This window comes from Meles meles, chromosome 5, assembly GCF_922984935.1.
Source record: "Meles meles chromosome 5, mMelMel3.1 paternal haplotype, whole genome shotgun sequence".
Taxonomy (NCBI): domain Eukaryota; kingdom Metazoa; phylum Chordata; class Mammalia; order Carnivora; family Mustelidae; genus Meles; species Meles meles.
The window spans coordinates 106,766,177-106,790,848 of NC_060070.1; the positions used below are offsets into that span (position 1 = coordinate 106,766,177).

At 34.9% G+C, this 24,672-nt stretch overlaps 1 protein-coding gene across 1 annotated transcript in view; it reads right to left on the bottom strand.

The window, feature by feature from the left end:
• Positions 1-24,672, bottom strand: part of KHDRBS2 (KH RNA binding domain containing, signal transduction associated 2) — a 635,142-nt gene that overhangs the window by 417,346 nt on the left and 193,124 nt on the right. Inside the window, exon 3 of the mRNA XM_046004099.1 lies at positions 12,439-12,555. Coding sequence (XP_045860055.1) covers positions 12,439-12,555 — 117 coding nt within the window. The remainder of the gene's footprint in view (positions 1-12,438; positions 12,556-24,672) is intronic.

The following is a 24,672-nucleotide window of genomic DNA, read 5'->3' on the forward strand; positions in this document are numbered from 1 at the left end:
TCTATAACATAAAATAGCAGGGTGGTTCATCTGCATTCAGTACCATCAATGCAGCACAAAGAAGAAAAAGATCAGAAATCTAAGCAGCAAAAATGAAACAGGAGTATGGCATCTTAACAGACTTGTGGATTTTCATAATAAGTCAATCTCTAAAGCAATTATATGAGATATGGTGTGAAGCTCATGGATTATGCCACCTATATTTATAGATATTTATCATTATAGATAAAATTTCTATCATTATTATATATAGATTTTGCACATTTATTTACTTTTAAGTAAAAATGTGTATGTAGATGTAAAATTCTATACTAAAAATTAAATTCCTTGAGTGAGAGAAAAACAGATATTATCTTTTGAAATAAACCCTCCATCTTCCCTTAGAAGAAAAGACTCCTTAGAGTCCCAACAAAAAGATATACATTGAACTTAATGACTAGAGTTTAATTTTACAGTAGAGGAGAAAAGAAGAGAAAGCAGAATTTTTTTGGAAGAGCCACAAGAGATTCACCACTAAACTGTCAGAGTTGAGAAATGGGAAATCTGTTTTAACATCAGATGCGAGGGAGGAGATGAAGACTTTTAATATCACCACTCTGGTGCACCAGCAATAAAACAGGGTTCTTGCAGCATCTGTTCAAAATCTGATGTAATTCTTTGGTGAGTATTCCCTTAGAACAATATAATTTCCTAAAGTATCAACCCTAGAGTGTGCAATTCTTCAGAGAAGGTTAGATTTTCCTCTCAGTTATAGAGATTTGAAAATGCCACTGCTAATTACATGGAAATATTAGACACTTCATGAATCAATTTGGTAGAACTATTTAAATTGATGCAGATGGCTTCATTTATCTAACAAATCTCATCTCTCTGACTAGGGAATCAGAATCTCCAGTTTGCATCGGAACTCTGGTATCCTAATTTAGGGTACTGCTGGAAAAAAAAATATTCTCTAAACCTTAATTTAGAAATGATTATTTGCAGAATGAAAAATGAATAACTAATAAAACAGTCTTTCATAGAACTAATAGATGTTACAAATGTCAAGTAAACCATACCAAAAATTGGAGAGTAAATATACAACCAAGACTTTTAGAGTCCTTCTTTCTGACTTTCTTAAAAATATATAGTCCTGTGACAAATATATTAATGAAAAAGATTATGTAAATGTCCTAGCGCTTTAACTTTCAATGAATAATTCCCAGATTCTCTATTGTGAAATCGTATTTCCATACAAAGACATATATGAATCGTCAGAGCAGCCTTAGTCATAATAGTCTATCTAAATTGCCATACAATAAATGGATAAACAAGTTTTGGTGTAGTCACAAATGGAAAATGTCTCAGGGATATAAAAAAACAAACTACTCATACATTCAACAACATGGATTATCCTCAAAAGCATTATGTTAAATGAAACAACTCAGAAGCAAGGCTATATGCTGTATAAATCAATTTATGAAATTCTAGGAAAAAGTGAAGGATAGTAACAGAGAGCAGATCAGTGGTCTCCAGGGACCAGGGTATGAAATGAGGCCCAGAGGAAATTTTTGGTGTGACAGACGTATTCTTTATCTTGATGGTAATGATACAAACATGACTATACACATTTGTACACTTAAAAATGGTAGATTTTCACATATGTAAATTACACCCGAATAAAAGCAAGGCAAAAAAATATGATCCAGGCCTGGTGATTTAAAAAATAAAATAAAACAATGGTTAGAGGAAAAATATCTTCACTAAAACAACATGTTTGTCTTAAAACTGTAACAAGAATTCATAGCAATGTGGAAGAAGGTATTACACGTGCAGCTAAATATACTGTCATCAATTTCTTGACTTATAAAACTATAGAGGGATGAAGGAGTGAGAAAAACTCTTTCCTCCTAAAAAAGGAAACTGGGCTCTTAAGACAGGAAGATTTCCCAAAAGAGCCCATGCTGCTTCTACTCTTCCCCTGAGGATGGGATGAGACTTGCAAAGTGATTACCTCACTTCTATGCATGAGTTCTCACCAAATGCAGACAGCTGTTAAACCCCAACATAAAGGCTGCTAACTCAGGCATGCTGAGCAAAGGGTGCTCCCTTCCCTTTTTTCATCCATCCAGGGTACACACTGCATGTATATAAACAGTACAGAGGATAGATAAAAACATTTTCATGAATCAATTATATCTAAACTACTCAGTTTTATAGAGACTAGATAGTGATGAAGAATCACGGTCAACTCAATCGTATATCCTGTAGGTAATTTTATGTTGTTTAAAGTAATTTGGGTCTGTTCTTTTCTTATCTTGGATGTAATAGTTTAAGAAACAGTAAGAGAGGGGCACCTGGGTGGCTCAGTGGGTTGAACCTCTGCCTTTGACTCAGGTCATGATTCCGGAGTCCTGGGATGGAGCTCCACATCAGGCTCTCTGTTCAGCGTGGAGCCTGCTTCCCTTCCTCTCTCTCTGCCTGCCTCTCTGCCTACTTGTGATCTCTGTCTGTCAAATAAATAAATAAAATAAAATCTTAAAAAAAAAAGGAAAAGAAAAAGAAACAGTAAGAGAAAACTTAGTAAGTTCTATTCCTTTCAGTGTTATGGTTCATTGAAATTAATCTGCTAGTTAAGCAAGATACTTAAGCAAGATACTTTCATGAAAACTGGTCCTCATCTTTATGTTTTCCTTTTTACCTCTAATAATTAAATATTTCCTAGTTATTTCCCAGGAATCTCCAGCAAATTACTGTCTCTTGGGGAATAATATATTTTGGTTATAAAAATTAATGAGTTAAACTAGCATCTTTACCTTCTCGGCCAACTCTAAGATGATCTAAGTCAATATATATATGTGTGGGCACATGTATGATATAAAAGCACATATGCTACACCTCCAATCAGTTCAGTGAAAATTAAGACAACCCTACAGTCACCTTAATAATATTAAGGATTACTCAAGTTTAATTTCTATGTTTTAGCAAATTATTATGCCAAAGATACAGAGCTGCTAACAAACATAGTTTTGCCTTATCTGGGGACTTCCAGAATGATGCTGTGCTCCCCCACCCCAGATACATGTTACTTTTGAACCATGAGCCAACAAATATGGCCTTAGGCAAGTTGAGGGGTCAGCCCTCCAAAAGTATTTTCCTCTTCTAGAGAGACTTTTCAGTTGTAAAATCTCTTCATTTAGTTACTAAAAAGACAATAAATATTGTTTTTATAGGCCTTCAAAAAAAGTCCATATTATGAAATCTTCCTTAAGACAAATGATAATCAAGGTGCCTGAGCCTTCAGCTCAGGTCATGATCCCAGAGTCTTGGGATTGAGTCCCACACTGGGCTCCCTACTCGAAGGAAATCTGCTTCTCTGCCCCTCCCCTGGCTCATGTGCTCGCTCTCTTTCTCACTCTCTCTCAAATAAATAAATAAAATCTTTAAAAAAGACCAATGATGGCCAATTGAACATAATAAAAAAAGAAAAGAAAAAATGAATAAAAGACATATTTATCATATGTCAAAATAAAAGTTTCTACATGCTTTAAGATTATTATTATTATTATTATTATTTTTAAAATGTGAATATCACTTTTAGTCTAAAACGGTATAGAATTGAGATCCTGTAAATATTAACTCAGCACAAAGTAGACTATGTCTGTTCAGTTGATGGTCTTACTATTTTATTTTTTATTGTTTATGCTCCTGGTTTGGTAGTAGTGACTGTTGACTTGGTTTGATTTAAGTAAATATGATACTGGTGGTGCTGCTGAGGAAATAAATATCTCTCACTCCTTTCGAAATGAAAGCTACTCCACATTCAAACACTGGAAAACTTTTTCTGATTTTAAATTATTTTAGGTTTAATTTTTTTTTTAAGGTAGACAGGTGAAAGGAAGAAAATTAAGAATGACAGGGAAAAACATTTCCTAAAAATGCCAAATAATTGAAATAAAAAAAAAATTTGTCAAAACATACAAAAGGAAGAGAAAACAGCCTACTATTGAGAAAGAGGAAACAGCAAATACAGGGTATAGTAAGCTTAGAAATGTGAACATGAAAGCTTGTGGAGACACTCCAAATTCTCTAAATGAATCGTTACATTTTGTTTGCCCCTTTTTTTTTTTTAACCCCACAGTGATGCTAGAATTGTAGATGTTAGCAATTATATACCTATACATTAGGCATGGCTTATCTGGGATAAACCACACACAGAATACTGGCATACGTTCACAGTTTATCTCAAAACCCTGACCTCAAAAAGCAAAAAAATTTAGATGTTAATATTATCAAAATTAAAACAAATGCCATTTGCGGGGCGCCTGGGTGGCTCAGTGGTTTAAGCCGCTGCCTTCGGCTCAGGTCATGATCTCAGGGTCCTGGGATCGAGTCCCACGTCCGGCTCTCTGCTCTGAAGGGAGCCTGCTACCCTCTCACTCTCTCTACCTGCCTCTCTGCCTACTTGTGATCTCTCTCTGTCAAATGAATAAATAAAATCTTTAAAAAAAAAAAACAAATGCTGTTTGCAAAAAATATATACAAAACAATATCTATCTTTGCAGATAACATTTTAAAACTAAATATATTTATAAGAAGTAGAGGTGATTTCTGGTATTTAGGTAGTAGGAAAAACATACATGGAAGTGTTTCCTATATTGACAGTTGGTGTGCTACTCTGGTAACTAGCTTTGGTGCTGGTGACAAACAGTATCAGACAATTAGAGGTGCAGTTCACAGAGAATGCCTTGTGAAAGGCATCCCTGGAAGTATATGAAACTTTGTCCCAGCTACTATAAGTCAACTGGTGTAACTGATTGTGTTCATAGCAAAATATATAAAATTTCCTTTGTGTCTTGGGTTTTTCATTTTTCCTCAGTCTTTTTGATTTTACTTTTGATGAACCAGTACACACAGAAAGCAAACGTGAACTCAGTAACATAATCCATTAGAAAGGAGTTTGCCTGCTTTGTCCTTCTTTGGGCTCTGTGCAGCATCATGAACTGCAACCAGAAAATACAGCTCTCTACTTTTTATCAAGGGGTGTTAAGAACTCAAACAAATTTTCAAGTATTCGCAACAACACTATTGAACTAAGAATGACTCAGATATTTATGACTGATAAAACTAGAGTACTATTCCACTTCTGGATGAATTATGAAATTAAAAGAAGGACAATAAAGAGAAAACAGAATACAAAGTGAAAAACATCACCGCAACTAAAGAAATTCAGAATCTGAATTAGTGCTGATAGTGCACTTGAGTTAAGTGCGGGATTTTTCCCTTTAACATTCCCACTCTGGGTCCATTATCCTCTTAACTGTAGCTCCGAATTCCTCACACTGTGCTAGAACAAGTAGTCCAAGCTTCTCTTCAGAGAACATGGCTTATATTGGGGTCAAGTTCTAACAATTTAAAACAAACATTTAACATCATCTTTCTAAAAATGTGTAAATAATACCCTTTTTTATCAAAGGCTTTTTTATGAGTATAAATATCATTATTTAAAAAAATTTTTTAGATAACTGTTCTTACTTGGTTTGGCATTAAAACTTAAAATGCATTATTTTTTACAATGAGCAAAATAAAGTTATTTAGGAATTTTTCTTTCTAATATCCAATCTGCGAGAGCAATGGTATATTCATATGGGTCTACTGGACTCAAGTATTTACTTGGCCTATTATATAGACCCAAAATATTCATTGTCTATTCATATGGGTCTATTGCTTTGGTTATTCATGTGTCTACTGGAATTTGCAATGTGTGGGCAAAGCAAAGGTTGGGTCCAATTTAAAAACACAAAGCAGCATTAATACTTAAATATATATATATATATATAGAGAGAGAGAGAGGTCAACTAAGTATATACGTAGCACTAACTAATACAAAATACATTCATAATATGTAAATGTGTATCAGTAAATGGAATCACCTTAGCATTCCGCTTAGAAATTTTTGCCTAACATAGGAAACTGGTAAAGAAAGAAAAGAATGTCAATGGGTCCATATATAGACTGCAGTTAATCTTGATGGTGGTATATTTTATAACTTGATCCCTTATGTATTTTCCACCATCTATAAGAAATGTAAGAAAAGACTGATGAAGCAACAAGCTCAGTTAATGTTCTCAGAACAAAAATGCTGTATGGTCTTCCCTCTCTTGGCTGAGACAAATCTTCAGCCGTCTGACTTGGTCAAAAAGAGAGACTAAGAAAGAAAACTGTCCCAATCTTGGTTTGGGGCAATACTTGCTATATGGTGCATCTCTCTCCCCTTCTAGGATCTATCTAACATCCCCGATAAAATGCTGGAGTGCTCGCTTTGTCAGACTGTAATAAAGTTAAGAAGCCTTACAGAGAAATTAGAATTACTTGGCCAATTAACCTTGAGTCTCATGTTATTAAAGCAGACATTCGAAGGTACCAAGGACTTCTAAGTCCAGCCTTCCGACTAGCCTAATACTTTTTAAGTCAAACGTTCTGGAAATCTTTGAATTGTCTTTCTTGGAAGGCTCTTCCCTTACTGGCAACTTGGAGATAGAACTTTGGCATATGCTTCAAAATAAGGTGTAAGTAAATAACAAAAATATCAAAACACCAAATACTAAAATCCCCACAAAACCAAAGAATTCTTTAAAGTCTTTAATAATTGCCATGAGAGGGCAGTAGAAACACAAGAAGAGAACAAATCCAGTATTTGGAAAATAGTTCACAATGTTGAGAATCTTTGCATTTTACAAATAAAATTGTAGGAATGTGTTCCAGTTGTCCAGCGTTAGATAACCATGCCAAACTTAGCTGCTTAAAATAACAACCATGTTGTTATTATGACGATGTGCATGGATTCTGTAGGTGAGACATTTAGACAGAGTACAATGGGGATAATCTGTTTTGCTCCCAGAGCCTGGGGCTGCAGATAGGAAGATTCAAACAGCTTGTGATCACTCAAATGGCTAGAGGCTGATACCATCTGGAGAATTCTTTACTTGCAGGTGTAACGCCTTGCCTGGGATAACTCAAAGGCGGGCTCCATTGGGATTTCCCACTGGTACCTATCCAGGGCCTCCCTCTCCATAACACTCTGGCTTCCTCACAGTGGGAGGTAGGGGGCAGTCTTAAGATTGTCAGAATCCTTACAAGGCAATTCAGAGTTCCCAAAAAAGACAGTGTTCTTGTAAATGAGGCAGAAGGTGCGCTGTGTTTTCCCACCTACCCTCAGAAATCCTGAAGTGACCCCTCCTCACAGTCTTTCTGTTACTAGCAAGTCACTCAAACTATCCAGATGCAAGAGGAAGAGAATTAGACCCTGCTTATCTTTCTCTAAAAGAAATGTCAAAGAATTTGCAGCCATGTTTAAGACTACCACAGAATATGTTATTTAAAATATTTCTAAGACATCCTCAGTCCCTTTCTATACTGGAGATACCTCATTTGAATTTTGGTTGCAGTATTTTGAGGTGGACAGTACATCTCAGAACAAAAAAGGACAGGCTTTCTCAGTGGCAGAAAAGAAATACACTATTACAATTCTGACTTATAAAATGTAAAATGTCTAGAAATGTCCCTTCCTACATTCTATTTAACAGCTTAATAAATAAAAATTTCCTGCACTGTGGTGTGAGAGATCTTGATTCTGCAATTCCCTCATTTCACTTCTTACCGGAAACAAGGGTACAGGCCAAATAATGAGTAATAAGTGGCAATGAAGGAAAAACCATTATACTAGTAATTTAAAAGATATATTTTTTGTATAGTATCCTTGGTTTATGGCCAAGACATTAGGTCCTTGGAAGTTTTCTAACAGCAGGTTTCAATGACAAGAATCAAAATAAATTTGTGTAATTGTAAATAAAATCAAACTAGAGGAAAGTAATGATTTAAGGTAATACGTAACTTTGATTCACAATATACAAACCAACATTGCCACCTCAAGCTTTGTCATTGAAGCTTATGAAGAACTGAGCGCGGACAAGTTTATGGCAATTTTTTCCTTTTTCATTCTTTGTCATCTACTACAATGAATGACAAACTGTACATAAGAGGGTTGAAGATGTTATGTAAGAGATTATTTCACACTAGTATCATGATATATTTCACTCTTCAACTCAAACCTATTTTCATTGTTTGGTCACCTAGAGCTGAAATAGATCGTGGTTGAAATACCCTTGTGTTGGTCTATAATTGAAACTAGTTTCCTTGTTTTCTCACAAAACACGTATTTGCAGTGCATTGTTCCCCTATCGATGTGCTACTGCATTACCCTTCGGGGGGACCGCTCAGTCTGTTACTCTAATTTCTCAACATGCAGATCCAAGAAACAGAAGAATGCAGTGAATAAATTAAAAATAAATTCCCACCTATCTGTAATTTCTCATCTACTCTTTTTATCCTTCACAAACTCAAGTGATACTTAAACAAAAATAACATTTACTCCGGGGTGCCTGGGTGGCTCAGTTGGTTAAGCGTCTGCCTTCAGCTCAGGTCAAGCATGATCCCAGGGTTCTGGGATGGAGCCCGGCATCGGTCTTCCTGCTCAGGGAGAAGCCTGCTTCTCCCTCTCTCTCTGTGTCAAATAAATAAATAAAATCTTAAAAAAAAAATGCTTATTCCTCTCTCTCTGGTTGGAAGTAACAATGGGCTAGGTACTCTCTCCTGCAGAGCAAAACGGAGAAGCAAAGGTGATCTCTGGTACAGTGTTTTAGGGGCACAGCTAAAATTAAAATCAGAGTATCTGGGCTCTTGATTTTGTGGGATTACAGATTGCTTTGTTGTTGGGGATATTAAAAAGTTGAAACAGGAGTCCACCTAACCGATCCCAGCCTGACTGACAAGCAGTGAGCATGGCCTCGCTCCTTCAGGATTTGAGAGACTAAGCGTGCCGTTTGATGTGAGACATAGCCCAGAAGCCAAATGAAAGAAGGATGATTGGTACGGGGTTCACACCCACCAGGCAGCAGCATCACTTTGAAGCTTTTCAGTTGATTTTATTGTTGATGAAAATCAAATTGCCATGAAATCAGAAAGGATTTACTAAAGTAGCCATCACCAAATACAGAAGATAGATTATAAAATAGAAACTGCACATGATATTAGCACATCAAAGAGAGAGAGAGGCTAGCCTAGAGAATTATCACACATTTTCAAATAAAACTCCCCCAAACAGTACTTTATTTTTAATATATAGTCACCAGCATGTTCTAAGACTGTGTTCCATAATTTCAACCAAGCTTATTAATAGAAATGCCAGAACACCTGTCATTACAACATAATTGATTTGCAACATGTCTATTTGTGATTTCCATTTAAGGACAATGAAGGTAGGCAAGAAATTTGCTTTAAACCTTTCCTCCTGTTTCCTCTTTCTCATGTGAGTGCGCTCAGCTTTTGTCTGATCTTCTCTAACCTCTCAAACCCTTTTTCTTGAAGATAATATGTTTGTTTCTCACTCTTTTCAAAGATAAGCCTGTAGACCACTGCTTCCTCTGTTCTCCCTCACTAATCTCTGCCATCAGCATCACTAAAAATAGCAACACTCTATTCGAAGCTACAGTAAGTTACCCCTGAAGATTGCTCAGAAGAAATGCAGAAGAAATGCTCGGGGGGGGGGGGGGGGGGGGGGGGGGAGGGGGGGGGGGGAAGCAACTGCTAGAGAAGCAGGCAGCTGTGTGGTTATTTAGAACTGGCTGGCCATATGGTGTATGAGGGACTCAGACTTTAAAGAAATTTCTGAACTGCCAGTTAATTTCCTGAGATATTTTGCAATATTGCAAACAGACTGTATATATTAATTTCTAATTTTCTCTATGAATATCTTTATCATCATCATGTAAAAGTTAGCTTCTGTTCAAGTATTCCTGGATGGTTCTAAGTAAAATGTGAGTTCACATACTCAGTGATCTGACCAGTATGGGACTAAAATATTGAATATAAGGTAGGATTTTGCTACTGGTATTCCCTTGAATATTACCACATCTCATTTTGTTTTGGTTTTTGTTTTCTCTCTCTGCTCACAGAGTTATTGCCTAGGTGTAGCTAAACGAAAAGGAAGGTTTTCCCCAAGCCCAGCAAAACAAAATAAGACAAATAAAAACATAGAACTTGTTAGAATCTTCTTAATACACCAAACCACTAGAACTATTTTCTGTATTATGAACTTTTATAATGATCTTGTAACAAATCCTAAAACTTCATGCTTTCCTAGGGTTGAAAAAGTCTTATTAGATTTGTAAAACTAAAATTCAATGAGAATGTCACTCTTAACTCTTCTTTTTAAAGAAAGCATTAAACAGATCAGGATGTCTAATTAAATTATGTTTTGTGAGGGATTGACTCATGTCTAATTATTTTCTACATAGCATAATATGTAATCTACAGTTGAGCACATAGCAGATGTGTAAGAAAGACTTTTGCATAGTTATTTCATCCTGATTTAGAGAACTATCCAAATGTCTCCTATTTATCATGAAACAAAGATCCTAATAGCAGAGCAAACACAGAAAAATAATCTGTATTATTTTAATACATAAAAATTATTAAAATGTGTTTATTCACTTATTTATTGTCTGTCTTTCCCGTTGGGTTGTAAACTCTAGGAGAAGAAAAATTTTTGTCATATTCATTACCATGAACTAGAACTACAGGTGACACAGTCTAACACAGCAATAAATACTCATGCAATTAATGCATGAATATATTCCTGTGTGGCTGTACAAATACGTATATGCTGCCCCTGAAGAATCGGATACGTTTTATTTATTTGTTAGAAGAACAAAATCACATATAAAATCTTCCTTCCTGATCAGATCATGAAATAGCAGCCCAGTGATCAATATTTTACCAAGGATTTATTTTTATTTTAATCAAATGTTTCCTAAGGTAGACTTTTGCATATTCATGTCTGTGGCTTTATTTCAGCTGTGTGCCCACCACCCTTGGCAGGTAAGGTCTTATTTAGATTCTATAAAATGTAATTTATAGTACAATACATTATTATTATTATTATTATGTTTTCATTTTCTTTCATTTTGTAAAGGAACAATGAAAATGCTTGAAGCGAAGACAAACTGATTGATCACCCAAAAAGTAATCAATGAGAAACTGGATTTTAAGTAACAGCTAATATCACTAAATTAAACCTAATGTAAATTTAATAGAACTAAATTTGTTTCCAACTAGATTTTCAAATACTTATGCTGGTTCCTAACATGCTCACAAGGAAAAAGAAATCCAACGTAAAGTTCTGTGAACAGAAAAAAAAAAATTCCGAATATATGGGAATAAACAATAAACACCCATTTGCTTTGGAAGATACAGGAGTGCCTATACAAATGCTCTGGGTATGTGAAACTCACTACTTTATTTCTCTGGCTGGTAGGAGTGTACAGTTTAATGAGAGAAACAGAAAATTTCAACAAACTATGTTAAGTGATGGGAGGATTAACCTATCACAGGAGTTTCAGAAAAGCCCCATTGGGGAGATGATGCCTGATCTAAATCTTAAAAAGGTGTGTAGAATAAAAACAAAACACACAGTATGAAGTGTACAGTGTAATACTCTGAGATATCTGTTCAGTGACATTTCCCACTGCAATTTTCTTCAAGATTTCACATTAATAGTTAAAAGAGAGAATATCTAAACAATTTCCTATGTAATTCCCATAGTCAGAAATAAATGTTTGAATATTTTATTTTCCGTGGTAACATATTGAATCAGAAAAGCACGGCCTGGTCAAATAGGACTACCTTGATATATTCACCCTTTCTCAATGAATTTTAAAAGTCCTTTATGAATACATCTCTAAAAATGGTTGTTATTTTCCAAAACAATGAATTCTAACACAGAGAAAATTGCTATCACTTTATAAAATGGGAAAATGATGTAGTTCAGATGTGAAATAAATCATTTCAAACATCAAACTTCATATATTTCTTAGCTTATTTGTTCTTTTGAGGTCAGGTGAATGGTTAAACATCACTGAAACATTTCAGAAAATAAGTGGAATTCTCTTAGATCTGAAGATAAATATTTGAAATTGCTTTGGGTAGGAAGATCAGAGTGAAATGGAGCATAGAGATAAAAAGAGAGAATGAGACAATGGATGTGATTAGGTGACATAGTTGAAGAGAGAAAAGGGATGCAGACAGGGAATTAAAGAAAATGAGCAGAGACATATAGAAATATCCTACAGAGGACACAGAAAAAGTAAGGAGAGTTGGCAACAACCTACACAAATGACTAAAGAGAATAAAGATCCAAAATTATATGTTCTGGGGCGGAAAAAAAAGGGGGGTAATTGATTTTTATGAAAATAGAGGAATTGACTGAGAGTGCAACAAGGTGGCCCCAGAAGGTGAAAATTGTGGGAAACAATGGGAGAACAGTGCAGATGTGCTTGTAAATTTGGCCCTGTTACAGGTAACCTCCTATATGTGTTAAAAATCAAAATCAAAGTTCAGTACCTTGGCTTTATCTCTCATTGATCCTTTGCCCAAGATAGACATTTTAGCACCTGTTTCTTCCTGTAGTCTCTTCAAGGAGTTTCCTCTTGGTCCGAGCAATTTCCCCACAAAATTGAACTAGGAAACAAAAATCAATAGAATTCTGTTTTAGAGTGGGAAAAAGTAGTAATTTGCACCCAAAATAAATGATGGGTTATGGGCTTTTCAAACTTTACCATGCAGAAGAGAGTTATGCCATTCACACAACAGACACAAGCGTGAAACTATTTCAGACCTCTAATCTAGGATCCATTTTAAAAAGGAGGCCTCTTCCTAGAGGATTGCCAAGATCAATAATATGTTGAACATGTCATATATGTTACTTACATAATCAAATAAATCACTTGTAAGAAAGAATCAGGGAGAACTATGGTTTACAAAATTGCTAAAGGCTTTTTCTCTCCAGATTATTGAAAACACACACACACACACACACACACACACCAATTATGTTAGACTACGCTCCTCCAAAATTGCAAAGGTTAATTTTAAATAGATTTTTAAGATTTTATTTATTTATTTTTGTAAGAGAGAGTGAGTGAGAGACAGAAGCAGACTCCCCAGTGAGCAGGCAGCCTGGTGTGGTACTCAATCCCAGGACTCTAGGATCATGACCTGAGCCAAAGTAGACAACCGACTGAGCCACCCAGGTGTCCCTTAAATAGATTTTTAAAATAAAAGTTAATATTCATTTTTATTAAGTATTATCAACATTCTACCCCAAATTTCATGATTAGGCATAAAATGATTCAATTATTCTTCAATCTTACATTCTCTATGTAAAAAAGTTGTTCTAAGGATCAGCAAACAAAAGATGTGATCGCATATACAACAAAAGATGTGATCACATATACAGAAAACTTCAAAACACTGCTGATACCATGTAATACAAAACAGCTTCTCTAAATGGGAAATTCTGGGAGGTTTTTCAGTTTGTTCATTCATCCTGAAACATGGTTAAAAACAGGTGAAATAAGAGCAGTTATGAGAGTATGTTGTCAGCTCCTGAATGGAACATTACCACAACAAACAACTTGGATAATCATTCACTGATTAATTTAAAAAATACAAAGGGCTTATAGAATGCACCAAAAGCTGTGTTGGGTAAATGAAAAAACAAAGATAAATAAAATTAAGTTACTTCCTTCTAAATCAGAGGTTTCCTATATACATATTTTAAATCTATAGTTCTGTAGTAAGAAATACACCATACTGAATGGTTGAAGGCTAATTGCTTTCCTCTAAATCCTCTAAATCTTTTCCTCTAATTCCTCTAAATCTAGGATAAATTCAAGGATGTCTGCTGTCACAACATTTATTTAATTTTGTACTGAAGTGTGGATTGCTGTACCTATAGGCAAATAGATAAATGGAATATTATAAAGGTCAGAAAGACTATACACTGAGAAGGTAAATTGATTTTCAATAAAAGTGCATAAGTAATAAAATCTGAAATGCAAATCTTTTTAGTAAATGAATCTAGAACAATTGGATATTTATATGCAACAAACAAAAGCCCAAAACAAAACATACACTAAAAAACCTTTTCTGTCCTACCTCACATTTAGGCAAACTTTATCTTGAGATCTATCAAAGATCTGAACATAAAAACAAAATGTTAAGAATGCTAGTTAGAAAGCATATAAGAATGCCTTTGAAAATTTTAAGCTGAGAAAATTTACTTAATAGTAAGCAAACAGCATTCACTAAAACTTTGGCTGATCCAAAAACCATTAAGAAATTAAATAGATAAGCCACAGACTGGGAGAATATACTCCCCATGCATACATCCGAAAAATGATTAGTATCTTAAATATAACACTGTATGTTAACTAACCAGAATTAAACAAATTTTAGAATGATTAGTATCTAGATCTATAAAAAACTCTATCAAGTCAATATTAAACATACACATATCAGAATTACTAAAACAAAACAAAACAAAAGACCAAATGATGAGGGTGTGGAACTAATGCACAGCCACTATTAGCAGTTTAAAATAATACAAATGTCTTGGAAAGATTGACAGTTATTTATAAAGTTAAACATTAAGTTCCACTATGACCCAGAAATTCTATTTGGGTATTTAACCAAGGGGTATAAAAGCATATGTTCACAAAATGACTTGTACAAGAATGTCTTTACTCACAATAACCATTAAACTAGAAATAAACCAATGCCCATCCAAGAGGAAAAAATCAATACGTTTATACATAAGTTGAAAGAATTAGTCATTGATTAACATAACAGCATGGATGTATCTCACAATTATGTTGAGTGAAAGATGCCAAATACAAAAAAATGTGTCATGTTAGATTCCACTGTTATAAAATTCTAGAGGCCAAAATAATATATGCTGTTAGAATTCCTAAGAGTGGCTGCCTGTGGAAAATAGAAGGCCAGGACTGGACTGGCTGGAAAGTGGCATGAAGGAATCTACTGGGATGTTAGAATTGTTCTCTATTTTGCTGAAAGTATAGGTAAATTTTTGCCAAAACTCATCAAATCATGGACTAAAACCTGTACATTTCACAGTATGTAAATTGCACTTCAATTAAAAATGGAGGGGAAATCATATAGAAGGGTGAAAACATATAAATATTTTAATATTTAATTTAATAATAATAAATATTTTTAAAATAATACCATAACGAAATGTCTTACAAGGAAATACTAATCCCAGGTAGTCATACAAAGGAATATCACAGACCTTTAGGAAATAAAGCATTCCAATCTAGGCAGATGTTGGAGGAGTCATCGAGAACATGCAATTGCCGATTGACCCCACCACCTTGATTTCGGCAACCAGAGGCACTTTACCCCCTCGCTTGTCCTTGGAATTTATGTTCTGCCCACTGATCCCACAGTAGGATCCACTTCAATGACACAGCCTTGAGAAAGAGTGATGTGTTATGGAACTGTCTGGACTGTGTACATGACTGAACCCCATTAAGGTCCTTATATAATCTCTTAAGGTACTGGTGGGCAGGTCCTGAGATATACTCATTTTGCAGCTGCCCAAGACAAAACTCATAGTATAAGTTCCCTTGCTTATTAAGCCTTTCAGCTACCAATCTGGAGTGGCCTGCCTCCTTCTTCAGTTTGTTCTTGCCCTCTGTTTATGGGGGCTAGGTCTGAAATTCACCCAGAAAATTCCTGAGGTTGTGAGCTAATAGCAGACTATTCAGAGAAAGATATGGGGAAATATCCCGCTACTCAGTTAGCAGGCTAATATAACCTTGATAGTAAAAGCAAATCAGGAAAGAGAATTTATAGAGCAAATCCACTCATGAAACAAAACCCACTTAACAAAATAGTAGCACAACCAAGGCCTGCTATATATACAAAAAATATATAACAATTGAGCCGTGTTTATCACAGATACATGGGTAGGTTAAGATTTATAACCCCTAATTGTAATTAACCTACTAACAATGGAGAAAACGAGGCGAACATTTTATTTGGATAGAAAAAAGGCTAACATTTTATTTCAAAAGAAAAATAATTTTATGAAGTTCAATTTCAATCATTATAAAACTCACATCATCTGAAGGACAAGGGAAACTTTCTTAACCCAATAGAAGCTTTCTATTAAAACCCAATAAGAATTGTATATTTCATAGTAAAATAATACCAAAATAAAAGGTAAAGGTGCACATTCTTGTTTTATTCACTGTTGAAGATTTAAGTCACCTAATAAGATAAATGTTATAAGTGTCAGAAAGTAAGAAACAAAATACCAGTCAAGGTTTATATAATTTATATACATAAAAAGCTCAAAGTAATTTCAGAAAAGTCATTAGAATCAGTGAAAGAGCTTAGCAAGGTGTTTTATACAAAATCAATATAAAAAAAATCAATCGTGTTTTTGTACATCAGCAACATATAATTAGTAATTTTAAAAAGAGAGAGAGACCATTTATGGCATCAGTATAAAATAAATAAGATTTTCTAAGAATATATTTAATTGTTTATAATTAAAACCTTTAGAGAGAATGTATAAAAATATTCATAAATCTGTCAAATGGATATAAATAGATTGAGAGATTATATTCATGGACAGGAAGTCTCAATTTCTAGTATTTTCAATATCTATAGGTTCTATACAGTTCTAATAAAAATCACAATAGGATTTGGATTAACTTACCAATTAGTTGTACAGTTTGTATGAAAATGTCGAAGTCCAAAAATAGCCAAAACATTCAGAAGCAGAAGAGCAAGTTAAAGACTATGTCTACACATACAAGGAGTCATTATAAAGAATCACTATCATTAGTTATGTTAGTATGGTTATGTATAGTCCTGGAACACAGATAGAAAATACAGCAATGGAATCCAGAATCCAAAAAAGGACTCTTATTTATATTAAATGATGTATGATACAGGGGCAGTACAGATCACTAAGGCAGAATAACGTCACCCTAAAGACGCCCATGCCCTAATACCAGGATCTGTATATATGTTCTCCTACAAAAGGGACTTTGCAACTGTGACAAAATTAGGAATCTTGAGATGAAGAGATTATCCTGGATTATCCAGGTGTGCCCAACGTCCTTATAAATTAAAGAAGAAGGCAACTAAGTCAGAGGTTGGAGTGATGCAAGTGCTGGCTTTGAAGATGGAAGGGAACGTGAACCAAAGATTAAGGGTAGCTTCTCCAGGATGTAGGAGTCAAGGAACAGATTCTCCCTCAAAGCCTCCAGAAGGAATGCAGCCTTCCTGACTGCATTCATAGTGACACCTGAATTTCAGCCCATGAGAACCATTTTAGACTTCTGACGTTCATAACTGTAAAATAACAAATCTGTTTTAAGCCACTGAGTTGTTGTGCTAACTATTAAAGAAATAATAGGAATCTAATATACTAAGCCAAGAAGGGACTATCTAATACAGAGCATGATTGGCTATTCATAGTAAGAATAATGAAATTGCTTCCTATACCATAATAAAAAATAAATAAATATGGATGGATTATAGATTTAGAGTGACAGGAAAAATTTTAGAATCTCTAACAGAAAAATATAGGGAAATAATGCCTAAGAGTTCTAAAACAAGACATAAAAATATGCTAACTATAAAATAAAAGTTTGATTAAAATTAAAAATATGCGCTTATTAAAATATACCACAAAGCAGAGGAAAACATAAGTCACAAATTCGATAACTGTTTACAGTACATGTTACCAATAAAGTATTAGGTTACACGGCGCCTGGGTGGCTCAGTGGTTTAAGCCACTGCCTTCGGCTCAGGTCATGATCTCAGGGTCCTGGGATCGAGTCCCACATCGGGCTCTCTGCTCAGCAGGGAGCCTGCTTCCCTCTCACTCTCTCTGCCTGCCTCTCTGCCTACTTGTGATCTCTCTCTGTCAAATAAATAAATAAAAAAAATCTTTAAAAAAAAAAGTATTAGGTTACAAAAGCAAGTATAAGCAGTAAGAAAAAGACAGACACCTTAATAGATAAAAGATAAAATCATGAAAAAAGAATTGTAAAAGAAAAATACATGAAAATTTCAACCTCATTAGAACTTAAACAAAATTCAGATGACAATGAGACATCATTTTATACACACTGTGATGGCAGAAATGAAGAAGTTAGAAACCAAACATGGGTCAAAATGTGAAGCCAAAAAGACTCATATAAGAATGTAAAAGATGTAACCATTTTGGCATTGTCTTATACATCTGTAAATGTATTTAACCAGTGTCTCAGCAATTCCATTCCTACTATATTCTGCAGAGAAGTCTTAGCACATGTACAAGAATGTTAAATCTCAAAGCTTGTAAGAGTAAAAATAATTGGGGAAAAGCCATTGATTCAAGAATGGTATGCTTGATATGGGGTGAACTTAAGTCCATACCAATACTTCACATCTGTGTTTCCTAGATCCCTTCCCACATATGCTTCCTTTTGTGGATTCTGTCAATAACAGGACGTTGCATGAGATACAGAAGGTTAACATGAATTGGAGTCCATTATTCTTGGCAAATCATGGTGCTCAGCATAGCAGTTTTACTGACCTCTGCATGAGCTCCCACTGTGCAGAGACAGGAGCCCCACAGATCTCTCTAAGCTTCCGGTTCAAAGTTCTGGCAAGCTTCAGGCTCAAGTTTTCACTGCCTATGGGTGGCAATTTTCCTAAGGTCCCATCCCTTATCTCTTCCAACATCATGCTAGTTCTAAATTATAGATTATAATATTATATAGAGAGTAGATCTTATTTTCCTCCCAGAACTATGATGGTACAAATCATTAAGTAAACTGTAAAATATTGATAGTGGAATATTTATAGCAGTGAACATAAATTGCCCATAACTACATGAAATTTTATTATTAAATCCTAGAAATAAAATGTTAAGTGAAAAATTCAAGCTCTAAACATATGACACTATTTTTATAAAACCCAATAAGCAAAATTAATAACGTTTTTATTTATGAATAAATGCTTAAGTAGTTAATCTAGTCCTCAAATAACAAGTAATAATAAACACAAAAAATTCAAGATCTTGGTGACCTCTGGGAATGGATAGGAGAGAATGAGATGAAAGGGAAACATACAGGTGCTGTCAAAGTAACAGGCAATATTTGAGACTTTAACTTAGGAGTTCATGAGTACCCATTTTATTTTGTTTTATGCTCTACATGAAAATTACAGTCTTTGAATGCATTAAATATTATATAACTTACAAAAATCAGATCAATTTCAGTTAAATAAATTTTGACTGAACTCTTCAATACTCTGTTACAGAACCTTCTCACCCCTTTACTGGTAGTAGTAAAACATCAAATGGAAAAATACAAAGCACTCAAAGTGATGTCTCCATTGGGAATGCTTATGACTGAAAGGAAGAGATAACATTTCATGCCTTCTTGGCGGAGGACAGGTTATTGACAAAATATATACATGGGCCATACTCTTGAGAAGTTTCTGTTCTTGCCTTGATTATTGTGACACATTTCCCAACACTTCTATTTCAGTACAGTAGCTTCATTTCTAACCAATGACCAATTTGAAGCCAATTCTGAAACTGTAACGGAGACATCCCTTTTCTTTCACAAATTCTACCTTTTGAAGTAGAACACATACATCCAACAGAATGAAGATGTTATATAATCAGAGATTTAACTTAAAGTGATAGAAAGTATATTTTATGAGTAACATTAATTATATGGCATTATTTTAAGCATGAAGTCCTTCTAATGTTTTTCTAAAATTTGTAAATATACAATCAACCATTTGCTTTTGCAAATAAGTATTTATTTATCATACTTTAAGTTTGCTTATATGATTTTATCACTTCCCTAATATCTGCATTTGGAACAAAGTATGAGGAATGGCTCAGAAAACTTTTTCCCCCCGATTATTATTTGGATAAGTAAAATGCCCCAACATCAGTTAATAAGTAGAGCATAATGCTTAAGGGCATGGCTCTGAAACCAGATTACATGGGCTTGGAAATTCACTAGCTATATAAATTTGGCTAAATTACTTAACTGTTCCTTAGTTTCTTATCTGTAAATGGGGAGAATAAAGATAGTAATACATGACAATAGTGCTCAATAAATGTGGGCTGTTCAAAGAAAGCAAAAACAACAATTTGAAAGATATTATTAATAATAGCGAAGATACGGAAGCAACCCGAGTGTGACTGGTTGCAAGCAAACAAAATAACAGACTCTTAAATACAGAGAGCAGACTGGTGGCTGCCAGAGAGGAGGTGAGGAAGGACAGGGGAAATGAATGGGCTTAAGAAGTACAAACTCCCAGTTGTTAAAAAAAAAAAAAAAAAAAAAAAAAAAGACATAAAGACGAAAAGTACCACTTAAGGAATATAGTCAATAATATTGTCATAACTTTCTCAAGTGACAGATGGTGACTACCTTCATCATGATGAACACTGAGTAATGTATGGAATTGTTGAATCATTATGTTGTAAAACTATAACTAATGTAACATTGTATGTTAATTATACTTCAGTTTTATAAAGTGGGTTGCTATTATTAAATGATTGTTATTTTTTTCAGCAAATTGTAATAGTATCTGACACCTATACTGAAATATTGAGTAACCCTCATTCTTTTATTTCTATATTGATACTTTTATTTTTATATTTATTATATATACTGTGATTTTTATGATTATTGGCTGCGATTACTTGTTACAATTAACATTTTTTAAAGGCTCTCTGTGTGCTGGGCACCAAGTCCTCTACATGGATGATGTCACAGCAAGTGTGGTGGAGAGAAGAAATGTCTGCAAACCCTTACTCACATGGCTGCCTCTACTATAAAGGCAGGTACTTGCATCCAAAGAGTGGAGAGCATTTCTGTTTGAGATTTTAAAACATGAGATGTAATAATCAAGTTGGTACATATTTTTTATATTGTGCTTGGTTTTTGGAAATGTATCTTAATATAAATTCTGAAAATAGCCAATACAAAAGTTGTTCTAATAAGACATTTTTTCCCTCTCTACTTTCATCCAATATTCAGTCCACCTTCAAACAAAGTCAAGTGACATAATCATGACAGGTGAATTATCAGTTCATTGAAAACAGTTAGTTCTAACCTTTTCCTTAAACAAAATCTCTTTTAAACACAGAAAATAACTCAAATACTACACAACAGTGTCTTTAATATAATTTAGTAACTATAATTTAGTAACCTCTAAGATTCTTAAGGCTTAACAGAGTGAACACAGCTGTGTTTTCAGTATGTTAAATATCTTCAAATAATTTACAGGTATTTTATCTACATGTGTTTTAAGAAAATTAAATTTGTGTATGTCAAATTCATTTATGCTAAGTCGCTGAACAGTTGTTTTGCAATAACTTTTAAACTCAAAAAAACTTTTGAGCGATTTTAATCAGATTTTTAATTTTTTTCTAAAAGGAAATGTTAAAATCATGTCAAGTAATATCAAACAACAGAAAACATTTCAATGGATTTGGATTTGTAAAGGTACAAAATATAATTTGTGGCAAAGCAAGTGCTTTTCATAACACTAGGGACATTTTAAGAAAAATATTTTAAGGACTTTTTTTAAAAAGATTTTATTTATTTATTTATTTGAGAGAGACAGAGATGGTAAGAGAGAGAGCACAAGCAGAGAGTAAAGGGAGAAGCAGGCTCCCTGCTTACCAGGGAGCCCGACGTGGGGCTCGATCCCAGGACCCCGGATGACCTGAGCCAAAGGCTGACTCTTAACCGACTGAGTCATCCAGGTTTCCCAGGGACATTTTTAACAGAGTAAACCCAAGAACAGCTTAAAATTAGGTGAAAATAAACTTCAATAATATTGGGCATACTTATTTCAAAGTTTATCAATTCATCCTCTAAGTACAGAATACCCCAGAATCTACAGTCTTTATATCCTTTCCTCTTAATTCATGTGTTTCTTCATGATTAATAATACTTCATCAGTACTTGCATGAAATAAATCTTGTTTTTTAAAAAAAAAAACATGTTATTTTTCTAATGAAATGTTTGTAAACTAATTCCAGCAGCTCTGTTTCTTAAATAGAATAAGCAATTCACCTAGCCTTAGTTCTCTTTTTGTGGGCACTAAGATTACATCTGCTTTGTGACGATGAAAGGGCAGGGCGGATTACTCGGGCCACTTGTGAGGAATCTCTGAACGACGAGTCCCTGCTCCTGGCCTCACATATTCTTCTACTTTCATATGCCACAACTGGGTCTGAACTCCCTCGTTTCTTGATCCTCAAATTACTCTTGTCCTCACATCTCTTTATGTTTACATTTGAGTACTATTTTCATCTTCATCCTTTCCTGACTTGAGTACGAATCCCCTTCTTAATCAGTAGGAATTCATAGAGCTGCTTGCTGTTCTGTGTTTGGGAATTCAATATTAAGTCATTCTTTAGTATTCTACTCTTGTGTTTGTCGCCATTAAAACAAAGTTAAACAAATTTGGGCAGATTGCACAGAGAGAGACCACAGTTACAGATAAAAGAATATTCTTCCTGTATAAATAGACAGGAAAAGACAACACTTCAGGTACTCATCTCAGCAATCATCAAAGGACAGTGGTGAGCAAGGAACAGAGCTTTATTCAACCATAAAAATATCAAGCTATGTCTGTAGAATTAAATAATACCATTTGGAATTTACAGAGAACCCTATCAAAGAAGACCACTTTCAATTTAACAAAATAGACAATGATGAGTATTCAAGAAAACAGTGGTGGGGAGAGAGTGTTTAAGAATTAACCATTAACTGTAAACAATTTTTTTTTTAGACTTTATTTATTTATTTGACAGAGAGAGATCACAAGTAGGCAGAGAGGCAGGCAGAGAGAGAGGAAGGGGAAGCAGGCTCCCCGCTGAGCAGAGAGCCCAATGCGGGGCTCCAGGACCCCGAAACCATGACCTGAGCCAAAGGCAGAGGCTTTAACCCACTGAGCCACCCAGGTACCCCTAACCATTAACTGTAATATCAATATGTTGTCATAAACTAAATGTCATTCAAAGACACATTTATATAAAATAAAGGATGAAATCAATTCATTTACTTACTAAACACATTGTTAGCACATAGAACTTTTGAAATGTATGTGGGATACAAAGCGAACCCCAGATATAAGTACTTCTTTCAGGAAACTTATATGGAGAAGAGGGAATGTACATAAACTGTTATACTTTTTATTTTGTTAAATATATATATATATATTTTAAAGATCTTATTTATTTATTTGTCAGAGAGCGCACAAGCAGGCAGAGTGGCAGGCAGAGGCAGAGAGAGAAGCAGGCTCCCCACTTAGCAAGGAGCCTGATGTGGGACTCAATCCCAGGATCCTAGGGTCGTGACTGGAGCCGAAGGCAGCGGCTTAAACCACTGAGCCACTCAGGCCTCCCAACTGATAAACTTTTTAAAAGAAACTGACAAATGCCATAACAGAAGTACATTAAGTGTTACAAGAATTCAAAGGAGAAGAAATTGTTTCCATATTGGGAAATTCAGGAGGTTTGGTCTTCTTGCTGAATATTGAACAGGGAGGCAGAAGCTGGGCATGGAAAGAAGACAGGGACATAAAAAAGCTCAACAAGGGAGACAGGGAAAGATGTAGTGGAGTGGGGAAAAACTAAAGATGGAGGAGCCCATTGGAAGTTGGTGTAACCTTGATAAATGATAATGGAGCATAAAGTAAAATGGTGGTCACCGAAAACAGAAGAGGAGAGGAAGTGAAAGAGAGACTGGGTGGTATCCACATTAAGACCTGGCAAATTATTCAGCTGGGGGAATATGAAGAAAGGAAAAGTGAATTAGTAATCAAAAGATAGTCTACATCCAGAAGGTTGAAAATATATTGTATCATTAATAAAACTGTGGAAGACAGAAGCAAAAGTTTTAGAGGGAAATTTGTGGTATATTCTATTTCAGATGCCCTCCAAATGGAGAAATCTAGTAGCCACGTATGTATAGACACTGAGAGAGAAATATGAAAATACAGGTCTAGCAATTTTCTACATAGAAGTGCTACTTAGGGGGTGCCTGAGTGGCTCAGCAGGTTAAAGCCTCTGCCTTCAGCTCAGGTCATGATCTCAGGGTCCTGGGATCGAGCCCCGCATCGGGCTCTCTGCTCAGCGGGGAGCCTGCTTCCCTTCCTCTCTCTCTGCCTGCCTCTCTGCCTACTTGTGATCTCTCTCTGTCAGATAAATGAATAAGATCTTTAAAAAAAAAAAAAAAGAAGTGCTACTTAGAGTCAAGAAATTACTAAGGGAGATGGGTAAGAAAAAAAAAAGCTCAGAAGTGAAGTCTGAGGAGCACTTATATTTAGAAGAGAAAATAAGGAAGAGGGACAAAGGACTAGTTTCTGGAAAAACAAAAGAAAGCTAGACTTTTAAAAAAGTAAATCGTTTAATCCCCAAATACATACAAGTGACAATTATACACCACGAATCGTGCTAGGAGAAGTTTAGGATTCCATGGAAATGTGAAACTGGAGTCATTAGAAAACTCTTCCTGGGCCCTAGCATTGAAACAGAGATGGGATGTATGGGGAGCTGGGGCAGGGGCAGAAGGTGAGAGAGTTCTGATGGAGACTTTGCAGGTAGAAAGAATGACATATGAGAAAACCCCAAGAGCATGACAAGTTTGATAAATAGCAAGAAATTCCCTTCAGAGGCGTAAGAAATGTGGCTGGAAGGGAGACAGACACAGAAAAAATATTTAGGTA